The 13948-nt window shown below is 43.6% G+C and overlaps 1 protein-coding gene across 10 annotated transcripts in view; it reads left to right on the top strand.

Moving 5' to 3' along the window:
- Positions 1 to 13948, top strand: part of itsn2a (intersectin 2a) — a 45329-nt gene that overhangs the window by 29296 nt on the left and 2085 nt on the right. For 6 of the 10 annotated variants that reach the window (XM_030405422.1, XM_030405426.1, XM_030405425.1 and 3 more), the window contains 18 exons: positions 595 to 1018; positions 1143 to 1312; positions 1538 to 1598; positions 3623 to 3855; positions 3943 to 3983; positions 4065 to 4231; positions 4839 to 4872; positions 5018 to 5151; positions 6696 to 6792; positions 7078 to 7269; positions 7533 to 7571; positions 11057 to 11178; positions 11280 to 11386; positions 12543 to 12726; positions 12814 to 12912; positions 12990 to 13157; positions 13381 to 13593; positions 13738 to 13859. In XM_030405422.1, the coding sequence (XP_030261282.1) occupies positions 595 to 1018; positions 1143 to 1312; positions 1538 to 1598; positions 3623 to 3855; positions 3943 to 3983; positions 4065 to 4231; positions 4839 to 4872; positions 5018 to 5151; positions 6696 to 6792; positions 7078 to 7269; positions 7533 to 7571; positions 11057 to 11178; positions 11280 to 11386; positions 12543 to 12726; positions 12814 to 12912; positions 12990 to 13157; positions 13381 to 13593; positions 13738 to 13859 (2607 nt within the window). The remainder of the gene's footprint in view (positions 1 to 594; positions 1019 to 1142; positions 1313 to 1537; positions 1599 to 3622; positions 3856 to 3942; positions 3984 to 4064; positions 4232 to 4838; positions 4873 to 5017; positions 5152 to 6695; positions 6793 to 7077; positions 7270 to 7532; positions 7572 to 11056; positions 11179 to 11279; positions 11387 to 12542; positions 12727 to 12813; positions 12913 to 12989; positions 13158 to 13380; positions 13594 to 13737; positions 13860 to 13948) is intronic. The other 4 variants (XM_030405430.1, XM_030405429.1, XM_030405424.1 and 1 more) reach the window with 2 other exon arrangements.

The raw sequence follows: 13948 nt of genomic DNA on the forward strand, positions 1-13948 counted from the left end.
AAGCATGACATTTGGGTATTGGAGATGCTGAAAACGTAATTTTCTGCCGTTGTTGCATAAATATCACTTTAACGATGAACCGATTATCAAAAACGTTGTTTTTTCTGTCGAACAATTAATTACAGACGACCCGAGGGGCAAGTGAGGAAATTGTTTTTCTGGCTATGACTTGAGAATTGGTGAAAAAAAGAGTTCTGCAGGATAATCTTCCCGAGTTCTTGAGTTTGTTTTCCATCTGTGAAAACATTTTTAAAGATTATTTTTTTTGGCAGGAAAAACAATAAATTTACCCTGGATTTTGTTTTTTTTCATATAGTTTCACACATGAAAAAACATTTTTTCGTGTTTTTACAGATGGTAAAAAGAATCTTTGAACTTGAAAAGATTATCCTAGCAAAACTCCAGTTCTCAAGTTGTAAACACAGGAGAAGAACAGTTTAGATCTGACTGAGAAAATGGATCACTAGATTAAAAAAAACATTCCTCACTTGCCCCGCGGGTCTTCTGTAATCACCTCTTGCTGCTCTAATTTAAAAATAAAACACATGTTCTTTTGTGTTGTGCTTTTTAAAAAGTTGCATGTAACTCCCACAGACAGGCGAAGCTCGAGCAGGAGAGGAGGGAGAAGGAGGAAGAGGAGGCGCGTCAGAGGAGGCTGCTGGAGGAGCAGAGGGCCAGACAGAGGGAGGAGGAGGAGAGGGAGGCACAGGCTCGCCTCCGAGCCGCCCAGGAGAAGGCGCAGGAAGAGGAGAGGAGACGGAGAGAGGAGGAGGAGGAGGAGGAGAAGAGGAAGAGGGAAGAGGAGGAGAGGAAACGGAAGGAAGAAGAGGAGGCAAGGAAGCGAAAGGAGGAAGAGGAGGAGAAGGAGCGGAGGAGGAAAGAAGAGCAGGAGAGAGGAGCGCAGCAGCTGGTGGCGCTGGCTCAGCGATCCTCGAAGCTGACCACGTACAGAGCTCTGTACTCGTTTGTGGCGCGGAACGCAGACGAGCTGAGTGTAGACGCAGACTGTCTCATCGAGGTGAGACGCTAATTATTCATGATTGCTGTGTAGAGAGTAACTGCTCCTGATTGGTCCGGTATCCGCATGCCCGTCATCTTCACCTGGCTGTGGTTGACTTGAACGGTGTTTTTCGGTGATGCAGGTGGACGAGCAGACCGTTGGTGAGCCCGGCTGGCTGTGCGGGAGTTACCGTGGAAACCGGGGCTGGTTCCCCCAGAGTTACGCAGAGAAATGTCCGACCCCCTCCGCCACTGAGACCGCCCCTTCGCTACCCGGAAAAAAGTCCTGTCCTCCGCCTCCGCTGAACTCAAGGTAACACTCAGGATGCTCAGGACGCTCTCAAAGACATTTTAATGTGTGATACTTAAACTCTCCTACACTAAAGATAGGACAGTTTTGTGCTTTTTTTTTTTGTTGCTGTCTGATAGTCCGTAACAGTCACCTTGGGCGTTGTAATTCATGCCTCAGCGCTGTGAGGTTGTTATTATTCCTGTGTTGGCTCCTTCCCTAATGGTTTGTCCCTCCTGTTTTACCCAGAGTCCCAGACGAGGAGGTGGTAGTTGACGGCCCTGTTGCCGCCCAATCAGACGCTTCACAGGTAAGGAGGAGTGTGCTTATGTTTACTTTAAAACTTCAGCATGCAGCGGCTCGAGTCTGACTTCTTTTTAAAGAAAACCCACTCGCTAATGGACCGATCAACGTTTAGGTGACCTGCTGCTCCTGCGTGCAGATTTAAAACCCTGTTTTGCTGCCGCGTCAGTTCACAGATGAACATGAATCGTAGTCGTGTTTCCTCCGGGAGAAACACAGGAGTTATCTGTGTGCACGCTATCTGTGTTTACCCTCTGCTGTCTGGTATCACAAGGACAAAAAGTACTTGTTCTCCAAAAGGTTTTTTTCCTTTTTTTTTTTTAACAGCACTTAGTTAACACGCAGCTGATTCATCATCCGTTGAAATCTACAGTGGGAACATTATCTGAAAATGTCGTGAACTTTTGAAATTATCAGGGGCCTCCCTGTCCTGCCAGTTTATTAAAATTCAAGCTGCACTAATCCATATTTTATTGGTATTCAAAAATGGTACAAGCAACTACGTGTAATGTGAAAGGAGTCGCTTGTAAAGACAAACCCACGGAGCGGTATCATCATATTCTGCAGGTCTACTCGGCTCTTCTTAGCATCTTTCAGCTCATGTTCAGATATATCACAGCACCAAGCGGCAGACAGACACAGCTGCTGAATTAAGTGAGTGTGAAGCAGATAAAAATTTGATTTTTTTTCCTCAGAGGTGTTGAAGTCCAGTTCCCTCTTAACCCCAATGGCCCTTTCGGTACCTAACATATAGTGTAATCATGTGAATATCAGCTACATCAGCGCCTTCATCGTGTCCCAGTACTGTCCTTGGTTGTTGAGGTAATCGTTTTGACCTGAACATCAGCTGAAACAAAGGATTACATCGGCCAATTTTAATATTTCCATAGACTGACATCAAGGTCAGTATCTCCCTGCATAAATCCTCTGCTGTGTTGTGCATACGATATTAACAAGAACCCATAAAACAAGTTTTTTTTTTTATACATTTCTGTGAAAATATTTGGGATGAAATCAGTGTTTGGTGCGAAAAGGCATTGAAAGATAAAAAATAAGAAGGTTATTTTTGTGTGTTGTGAGTTAAGCAGAAGAGTGTGGGAGTTGATTTACTTCTGCTGGAGGTGGGGCTGTGTGGGCACTACAGCGACGTACAATAAGTTTCAACTCGCTGTCGGAGAGGAGACCAAAAAGCTACTGATGTTGTCACGATATCAGCAAAAGTGAACATTGAAACCATCTTCAATAGTCAGAATCCATACGCATCAATAATATTGACAAATTGACTCCTAACTCCTGGATTTTAAGATGTGTGCTACTTGTTTCACAAAGGGCCAAATGCCCTATGTCGCAATTTCTCTTCCAATGAAAGTGAAAGATAATTTGTGCATCCACCCGGTGATTTGGATCCGCTCCAGACTTTAATGGCTTCGTCCTTGGCCAATGCTCATCCCCTCAAGTTTCCTGAAAATCCCTATGTAGTTTTTTTCCGTAACATAGAACAAGCCCCAATGTTTCTCTGCATCTCATCAGCAACTGTTTGCTAATAGGTTGTATATCAACTTTATGAGGCCGCTGGGCCAAAAATAGCTTAATGCAGTCTAATATAATTTAGGATTCTACTTCAGTAGGTCTCTTGTTGGTACAACAACATCTGCCTGTGTAGTATATGTCAGCTATAATATGTCTTTGGCGGGCGAGGAACTAGGTCTGGCCGGGGCGCACACACACACACGCTGACACCAACACACACACACACACACACTCGCATCTCTAACAGCAGTATGGTTTTATATTTATAGCTTTCCTCTACTGGGAGCTCTTCTCTCACTCTCTCTGCCTCTGTGTGGGTGACCCAGACATTTACAGATCCCCATCTCCTAATAGATAACATCAGTGTTAGTGGGCCTGGCATTTGTAGGTTATGCCTCATGCCTCAGAATCACATGAAAAGTAATATTCTAGGTAGCTTTATGTCATAGAGGCTCATTGATTTAACAGATGAATCACTCCCCTTCTAATCTCTCTCCTCAGCTCTCGGCCCCTCTGCTGGCTCGAGCCGTCTCCTCCTGGTCGGCCGCCTCCGAAACTCGCCCCAGCTTCTCCTCCGGCGTCGGTGACGTCATCACCGCGCTGCTGAGCTTCTCACAGGGCGACATCATCAGCGTGCTCCAGCAGAGGGAGGACTGGTGGTTGGGGCAGCTCAACGGGACGCAGGGATGGTTCCCCAAAGGCTGCGTCACTTTGGAGACGGCCGGCGGCACAGAGTACGAAGACACACACAGACACACACCTCTGGTGTTGAATTAAGTTGAGCATGAGACAGAATTGACTTTGTGTTGTTCCCATTGCAGCGTGGACGCATTTGACGCATGTGACTCTGTTCATCTAGAGGGTAAGTGGAGCTAATGTGCAGAATAACAGGTTTTAAGGTGACGAGGATCTGACTTTCACTCCTGTATTCGATCCAAACCAGAGTATGTGGCCCTGTACACGTATGAGAGCCCGGAGATGGGGGACCTGACGTTTGTGGAGGGAGACGTCGTCATAGTGACAGAGAGAGAAGGAGAGTGGTGGCGAGGATGCATCGGGGACCAGACGGGGGTTTTCCCCTCAAACTACGTCCGGCCTGTTGAACCAGAGGTCAGTCCGCCTGTGTTTCCAAGCACATAAATATTGTTAGAACCAAAGTTACTGCTGCTCTGACATCAATTTGAAATGTCTGTGACACAAATTAGTGTGTAGGATTTTATTATTTATGGGATTAGTCAGTTAGTTTATCGAAATAAATGTTATCAGTCATACCTTGTTTTACTACTTTTGATCATTCTGTTTTGAAACTGTCCATTATGAGTCCAGCGGCGTTATCACAGTGCAATGCTTAACCAGTGACAGCTTTTCAAATCCTGGAGCCTTCATTACCCAAAATGCAACATGGAATAAAAAAACAGCTTCCTTTGGAGCCACAAAAGGTTTCATACTGCTTGTTTTTCACATATGCAGTAGTACTGCCCAAGAACTGTGAACACAAAATTGGTGGAGTTACCCTTTAATTGTTAGTCAGACTAAATCAGTCCTAAACTATTTTTTTTTTTATCTGTGATGAATTACATTTTAAGATTCTATACTACAAAGTAATGAATCCAATTATCATTAGAAGAATCCGTATGTTGACGGACAGTCACATTTTTTATCTTATTGACTTATTTATTACTTTGCTCAGTCATTTACTTTTACTTTATTCGTGTAGGCGTCGAGACCTGGAGTGTCAACCAAAAAGCCTGGTGAGAAAATGCACAGTAATTCACAAATACTGCACACGCACACACACGCACAAAGGCTGTCACATATTCTGCTGATTACCCCTGTAATGCTCTTGACATTTACCTGATCTAAATTCATCCTCCGCTATTTCTGTTTGGTCAACAGAGATCGCTCAGGCAGTCACCACCAACACCACCGCCACCGTCGCTTCCATGATACATCAGCTGCGTCTGTCTCCAGGGCAACTGATCGTGGTCCTGGCTAAGAACTCCACCGGCTGGTGGCTCGGGGAACTACAGGTTGGTCATTAGAAGCCATATGGTCCCTATGACAGTTATAGTCTCTCATAGGTCTTTTCTGAGAAAGTAAAAGTAGAAGAATGATGTTAGCTGCTAAGACTTTGGCACATCATGAACAAGGATGTACTTCATTCAGCTATAAATAGTGATGTGCAGTTCAAGGTCACCTGCACTGTGTAGGACTGTTTATGAGCATAATTAATCAGCTTCTGAAATTCACTGCTCACATGTGAGTGTCCACATTGCTGGAGAATTGAATGTGAATGAGGGAATGTTAATTTGAAATAATTAAAGGTGCGGGCGCGCAGGTGGTCGAGTGGTTAGAGCGCATACCATAAACGCAGCCGACCCCGGTTCGATTCCGGCTGGAGGTCCTTTGCTGCATGTCACATCCCCCTCTCTCTCCCATATTTCCTATCTGTCTACTGCTTAATAAAGGTGTCTATGCCAAGAAAATCTTAAAAAAAAAATAAAATAAAATAAAATAATTAAAGGTGCAATGTGTAATAATTGATCTCTGGTTGTCACCCACTGTTGTTGAGGGAATAGAAGCAACAAAAAAAGATATTTTAGAATGAAAAGTTCAAGAATCAGTGGTGAGAATTGCCCACCTGTCACATTCAGCAAATCAATACTCTAAACAAACAGGGTGCAGCATATCAGAAGGGTAGCCGCTAACTGCTGCTACCTGTAGGCCCATTTTTTAGCTGGTTAGCAAGCTAACTCCAGTAGATATATCAGCACAATACATAGATGTCTGACATAATGTCAGAACTGTTACTTATTCTTAATTTGAATCTTTTAAACTATAATTCTTACATATTGCACCTTTTAACAGTATAAAAAATATTTAAAGTACTGTTGAATGATGTATTGCCAGTCGCTTGGTCCTAAGCCTTAAAACACAATGTCAGAAAGTGTTTATTTGACCACCAAACACAACCTGCACTGTAGATGTCTGTATCTGCTGACTTGTCAGATCAATGAAGAGCCAGTGGGAGGTGGACAGCAGGTTACAGGAGTAATAACAAGGCTGTCTATAGGTCATATAGCTCCAGCAGTGAGAGGTTAATCCGCACTGTCTATTTTGTGCTGAGGCCGCCACTATAGCTCTGGTTAAACCCTCAGTGTACAGTTTGACACATTAATGAGACGGCTGAGAAACACTAGACAGCGAGGAGCGAGCGATTCAGCCAAGGTAGTCAGAATTTAATTTAAACATCGTTGGAATACTTTGTACAGGGATCCCAGTAATGGATATGCTGATCGGGGATCAAGAGGGATGAGACATTAAACAGAAGCCTGTTGGTCATTCCACAAACTTCAGGCTGAGCTTTGGTTTGATTTATGAAGGCAGTGAGTATAAATTTCCTGGTAAAGACCCGTCGCGTTTGAGGGCAGATTGTTGTTCGCGCTTGTGAGATTCTGGAGGTTCCCACTCTCTGCCCGAACGAAATCGATCCATCAAATTCATCTTGCGATGTAGAATTCAGAAGTGAACCAGCGAGAGATTGATTTACTCTCACTGGCTCTTTTCCCTCCAGGCTAGAGGCAAGAAGCGCCAGAGAGGCTGGTTTCATTCCTCTCACGTCAAACTCCTCGGCCCCTCCAGCAGCAAGTCCTCCCCCTCCCCTCTGCCAGGTGACGGCTGACACACTTTGAACATTGCATCCTATTCGTGACCAGTGTGCATGATCTGCCATTGCATGGTTAGGGTTGTCTGTAATAAATTAAGTTAAATCAAGCATACAGAGACATTAATACATTATAATTCTAGACTACGATTAATTGGACAACCCTGCCTATATCTGCTGATGAGTGTCTGTGTCTATATATCTGAAATATTATAGAACATTTGTATTAAGGTACCGATTAAGTATGATGCAGATGAAGTAATATACCCCATCCTCGCCTCTGATCCCTCAGTGTGCCAGGTTATCGCGATGTACGACTACACGGCTGCCAATCGGGATGAGCTGAGCTTCTCCAAAGGACAGCTGATCAGCATCCTGGACAAGACCAATCCTGACTGGTGGAAAGGAGACGCCAACGGGGTCACAGGCTTGCTGCCCACCAATTATGTCAAGATGACAACAGAATCAGACCCCAGCCAGCAATGTGAGTAAACCTCCAGCATTCATTTCTGCTGCCGTTAACAGTTTCTCTCAGAGGGACAATTTTTTCTGTCACGCTATCTGAGAGAAAATCAATAATTCACGCAAGTAGCTGGGATTATTGTGGTAGCGCTGATGGTGGGTGAAATAAGACTGTGGGTACAAATATAAACTGATAAAGAAAACATGTTTATCAGCTGTAAAACAAACTTCTCTCTTGTCTGCTGAAAAAATCTGATTGGTTGACTTGGCTCACTCCATTTACAGTAGATTCCGCATCCATGTCAGAGCATGGAGAGACTGACGGTAAGCTGAAAAGTATTGGTTTGTGTCAATCACTGAGGGATCACTGATGACCATGAACCCACTGCACTTAAAAGGCCCAATCCCAAACATGTTTCGGGTATGAAAAGACCCTCTTTATTGGCAAGAACAAAAAAAAAGTCAAGTAATTTCATTTAGTCCAGGATAAGGGATCGGGCCTTTTAACTTGCTGCACCAACGATTTAAAATCATTCGAAGGGATTGTTTTGGGAACTATGCTTATGTACAGTATTGCTGATAAAAAAAAACCCCATAAAACAACCAATTGTTAGGTAGAGCTAGTGGGCTGTTAGCTTAGCATAGAGACTGGACGCAGCTCTCTAAATAACATGTTATATCTCATCAGCTTAAATGTTACAAAAAATGAAATGTAATTATGCTAGCTAAATAGCTATTTTCTCCTGTTTTCATAGTATGTGTTAAGCTAAGTTAACTGTCTCCTGGCTGTAGCTTCCCATTAAGCTAACTCATGCCAAGATAAGCTAAATAAGTGTATTTCACAGAAAGTCAAAGGACTACTTTTGGAAACTATGCTTATGCACATGCTTGCCATGATAAGATGGCAACAAGCTAGAACATGATTTTTTAAGTAGAGCTAGCAGGCTTAGCATAAAGACTGAAAGAAGGAGGAAAGTTAGCATGGCTGCATCAGAGGGTAAAACTAACTGGCTTCTGAGCTTCACTGAGTAACATCTCATTTGCTTAAACGCGACAAAAACGATACATACAGAGGCTAGCTAGATAGGCTAGCTGTTTTCCTCGTGTCGTCAGTCTTTATGTTGAACTAAGCTATCCGTCTCCATGCTACATCTTGAGTGTAGCACACTATGGTCAAGAAAGTAAATAAGCACGTTTCACAAAACGTCAAAGGACTAGTTTTGGGAACGATGTACATTCTTGCGGAAAATGTAGTGGTCACAAGCTAAAATGTGAATTATGAGCATTAAGACTGAAAGGAGGAGAAAATGGATGGCTTGGCAACTTTAGAAAGTAAAACAACATAAAAATTGGCTTAAGTTAGCATGGCTGCGTCAGAAGGTAAAATTAACATAAAAATCTGCCACCGGAGACTTTTAAAGCTTGCTGATTAGCTAAGCCAACCGCCTCCGGGCTGTTGCTTCATATTTAGCATCCTCTCAGCAAGAAAATGTATAAGCGTATTTTTCAAAAAGTCAAAATATTCTTTAAAACAACTGACCACAACATGGAACAACCACTGATTAACTTGAAATTAATCTTTTTTGGGGGGGTTTCACCCTAATCAGTCATATTTTGGGGGAATTTCAGATATTCATTTCACTTGGAGGTTGACAGATAGAGACACCACTGTGCATATGACTGTGTGTCCACTACACTGATTACTGGCATGTATTGAAGGGTGTGAATCACCATGGTGTGTGTTCAATGCTCGCTCACACGCAGCCTCGTCCAATGATATAAAAGGGCCCATTTTTAAGTGGGGTGTGTGTGTGTGTGTGTGTGTGTGTGTGTGTGTGTGTGTGTGCGTCAATTAGTATTCATAGCTTGCATGTTCTCCCCGGCAGCAGATCCATGTTAACAAGAGTGAGTGCGCTGGACGTTTAATTAGGATGAACTCATTAAAAGCTGCAGACACCGAACACAGTGAAATTTTAATTTCTAATGAACTCGCCCTGACTTGGACACACCCCGGCGCGCACACACGATCTGAGCTTCATCGGAGAAATAAAAATGTAATGAATTGCCATCATTGCTCCAACTGATACGATTAGTAACAACATTTACATTTCCAGAAATACATTATTAATGCACGTGCATGTTTGAGTCTTAGCATTAATATTAAAACTAAATTAATGTCTGCTGTCTCTCCTTCATCTCACTCACCTCCCCTCCCCTTCCCTCCCGCTCCTCCACTTCATCCCCTTTTTTCTGTTTCCTCTGTAGGACAGTAATGCTGGCTTTCCTCTCTCCTCTTCCTTCTCTTCCTCCTCCTCCTCTTCCTCTTCTTCTTCCTCACCCCTTCTGTCTGAGCCAATCCGAATTGCCCTGTCGCGTCAGGAAGCCCAGCCGCCAGCGAGAACAGCCCGTCTCTGCGCTTTCCACCTCACTCGTTTAGGACTGTGGTGTTCTCTGCTCCTCTTGTTTTTGATTCTTTTCTTTTATTTTGCTTCTTTTCTTTCTTTCTTTCTTTCCCCCTATAAGGCATTTATTTCTCACCCTTACACCCCCCCCGCTCTCTCTCTGTCCTCGTCTTTGTTTCCCCTTGATGTTTCTTTGACTAACTAATTAACCAAGGGAGCGAGGCAGAGGCAGCTAGACGTGCTTTAGAGGCCTTTTCTGATATAAAAAGGCATGAAGTGTGTAGTTTTGCTAAAGATTAAAGGAAAACGCGGCTCACCTGGATGCGTTTGGTGACACAGTATAATGAGAATAATATGTGAGTGGCATCAAACTGGAGTCTTTTAGTTTTCTAAAAGTTAAGGCTATGAATCTCGACGATAAACAATTTCTTAACAGGGTCGCTCATTCTTGCACTAACAACATTTGAGGTGCAATATGTCTGAATTTTTACGAAAATTAACTTCAAACATTAACATCAGTTTGCATGCTCAACAAGATGGCCCCAGCAATTCCCACCACAAATCTCCTGGGCTAGCGGTAAATATCAACATTCTGCTGCCTGCATGGCTTACCGAGCTAACTAGCTAATGGCAGTGAGAGTTAGCAGCAGCTAGCAGTCACTCTGGCGACATGCTGCCCCCTTCTTTGAGTACAGCTACGACAGGGGGGCCAATTCTTACATATTGCACCTTTAAACCTTGCTAAAATGGACCAACGGGAACACTCACTGTTGCTTAAATCACCACTAACCTTGATTGCTGCTTGCTAGCGCATTTGCTCGTGCTAAAAATTTGTTGTGGTTTGATTATTAACTTCTTATGCACTCTGCCATTTATCAATGCTTCCAAGTGATCAAAGAGTCACCCTGTACTGAACTGTGATAGCACCAGCAAAACGATCATGCAGACATTAGCGTCAGATTCAGAGATAACGACACCACACTGCTGACATCCACGTCCAACCTTTGGCCACGTTTGTACCTCAAAAGACTTGAACCACCGACCGGAGTCTTCCGCTGCTCTTTCACACAAGCATTAGCTACTCTGCTCATTCACACCTATGCAATCATTCGGAGCGAGCGCTCCAACATGAAAAGGTGCTTTTGTTTTTCTTTGGTTTAGCGTCTTTGGTAGCAGTGTCCTTAGCGTTAGCATTGCCTGGTATGTTCATGTACTGCAACTACAACGTGCCTCACTCTTGTCTGTGCATTAAATGTAAATAAATGATCATAGAACTTATAATAAAGGGAGATTTTAACATGCTGATGTGTGCAGTGTTTACTCAGACGCTCCTCTCGTGATTGTACATGCTTGTGTCGTTTGCATGCCCGCGTGTATGCCTGTCTTCATGCGTGTGCCGCGCTGTAGGGTGTGCGGACCTGATGACACTGGACACAATGACGCCTCAGGAGAGGAAGAGACAGGGTTACATCCATGAGCTCATCCAGACCGAGGAGACCTACGTGGATGACCTGGAGCTGGTTCTGGAGGTACAGACAAACACACACAGGCATATTCAGAAAGTATTCAACTTTTCTTCAGAGTATGAACCACTGGGATTGTTTACAGTGTTTCACTTTTCTTTCCTCAGGTCTTCCACAAGCCAATGTCTGAGTCAGGCCGTCTAACAGAGGCTGAGATGGGAATGATCTTTGTTAACTGGAGGGAGCTGATTATGTGTAACACCAAACTGCTCAAGTAGGTATTCTACACCGCCTTAATGAGCCATTCTGGCAAATGTTGTGAATCTACTCTGCTTCTTACAACACTGGAATGGAAGCGTCTGGCTAATATGGGCTAAAAGGAAGAACTGAATGCCGAAAAAAAACCTATTTAAGAGAAAATCCAGTTTCGATATGTTTTAAAGTGTTTTAACTGGGTATTGTTATTATTGTGCATTGCCAAATTCTTTGGCTGGCTGGCTTTACTGCCAAACATAAGTAAATGTAGTATTCAATTTTAAGATATAAAAGAGTAGTGTAGTTGCAGTAAAATATGAAAGTTATAAAGCAAAAAAAAAAGTGAAGTGTAAAAAGAATAGACAGAACAAAGATGTAAATAGCAATAAAAGGTATCACAGCAGAAGGTATAGGAGGACACTCGCCCAGTCTTGTGTGCCCCCATAGGACCTTAATAAAAATGTAATGTAAAAAAATGTAAAACAGGTGTAGTGGGTAATGGTTTTGATCCCGTTTGAACCAATTTAAAAAGGTTATTTTGCAGTTTGTTGTAAAGATAGTAAAGTATGATTACGTTGTGTGAAACCGCCCAGTGAACTACATCTTCTCGTTCATTACGCGTCAACAGCACCAACATGGCTGTCAGCTCGTCTTAAAGAAAAAAGAGTTATTAAAATAAAAAGTGATTATCACGACAGGTCTGGTCATATTGACAGTAAAGTGAAGGAAGAGGTGGTCAGTTTTGTGAGCCAGCTAATGAACAGGACCGACTACGAGGTTTCAGTTCCGGTGTAATGCGTCTGTTGGGTGTTCAGTCTTTTTTACCACGTCGTTTCAGATTCTTATAAAACTGATTTAGGTTTATGAATAAGTGCGACTTGCTCAAGTTGAGAAATTAGCTTTTAAATTAACCAACATCATATGTGTAATTCATGGAACAAATTATATGGCACATTAACTACCATTCACTTTTCCTGAAATAATAATGGTGTTCCGCTGGAAGGGAAAAGACTAGGCCTCTCTGAAAAGACAAAGCAATTGCATAAGAAGAAATAAGAAAAGCAATAAGAAAAAACACAATATATATTAAAAACAAAGATGCAGCAGCAGTTCAAGCATTAAAATGTGCAATCAAGATGTAACAACGATCATGTCTTACATTATCTTCATCCCAGGGCGCTGCGTGTGCGTAAAAAGACCGGAGGAGAGAACATGCCTGTTCAGCTGATCGGGGACCTGTTGGCTGCAGAGCTCGCCCACATGCAGCCCTACATCCGCTTCTGCTCTTGTCAGCTCAACGCCGCCGCCCTGCTGCAGAGCAAAACCTACAACCAGCCAGAGTTCAAAGACTTCCTCAAGGTACGAGTAATGGATAAAGACAAACATTGGTTCTGTGAGAAGCAATAAAATATTAATGCATCGAACTCTCTGCCTCCTCTCGAGCAGAAGATAGCCACAAACTACCGCTGTAAAGGAATGCCGCTGTCCAGCTTCCTCCTCAAGCCCATGCAGAGGATCACACGTTACCCCCTGCTCATTAAGAACGTAAGGAGAAAGCTCTCTCTGTGTCTAATTATCAGTGAATCCATGACTTTTGCTCTAATCCGTCTCCTTTCCTTCAGATCCTGGAGCACACCCCAGACGGCCACGCAGACCGCAGCCCACTGAGAGAAGCCCTGGAGCGAGCCGAGGAGCTGTGCTCTCAGGTCAACGAGGGGGTCCGGGAGAAGGAGAACTCTGACAGGCTGGAGTGGATACAGAGCCACGTCCAGTGTGAGGGACCAATAGAGGTAAACACATTCTCTCTGCACTTTGTCTACAGCTTCACTACATGTTCTCATCAGAATTTATGTTGTCTGGTCCATAAAACAAATGCACATACACACACAAACACACAGCAGCGATGCCAGGAAGTGTTTTTCACCAAAGCACTTACTGCACTTGACAGTTTCCCTCCTCTCCTACACTCCTTCTCCTCAGCCCAACTCACTTTCCTCCCAAACTCTCTTTCAGCACTTGGTCTTCAACTCGCTGACTAATTGCCTCGGGCCTCGCAAGCTGCTCCACAGCGGCCGGCTTTACAAAACCAAAAGCAGCAGGGAGCTCTGGGCTTTCCTCTTCAATGATTTCCTCCTCCTCACACACAGCGCCAAACCCTTCTCTTCCTCAGGACCAGACAAGCTGTTCAGCCTCAAGACCAGCATCCAGCTGAAGATGTACAAAACAGTAAGCATGAGGCACTGTTCTTCCTCAGGAAATAAATACCTTTGTTGTGTTTAAATAGTACTTATTATTTATGAAGCAGAGCTAAGGGTTTAAAAAGTGTATTTTTACAGTTTTACCTCTCTTTGTCATCATTTTCCTCTCCAGCCACTGTTTCTCAACGAGGTCCTGGTGAAAATGCCGCCCGACCCGTCCAGCGACGAGCCGCTCTTCCACGTCTCGCACATCGATCGCGTCTACACGCTCAAAACCGAGACCTTGAATGAGAGGTAGCCGTGCACGTGCACACTTTCACACACTTCACCGATAACCTTATCGCGCCGTGTGCAAGGATTTACTGTGTGTATTTGTTGTGTCT

The sequence above is a fragment of the Sparus aurata genome, chromosome 22, assembly GCF_900880675.1.
Source record: "Sparus aurata chromosome 22, fSpaAur1.1, whole genome shotgun sequence".
Classification (NCBI taxonomy): domain Eukaryota; kingdom Metazoa; phylum Chordata; class Actinopteri; order Spariformes; family Sparidae; genus Sparus; species Sparus aurata.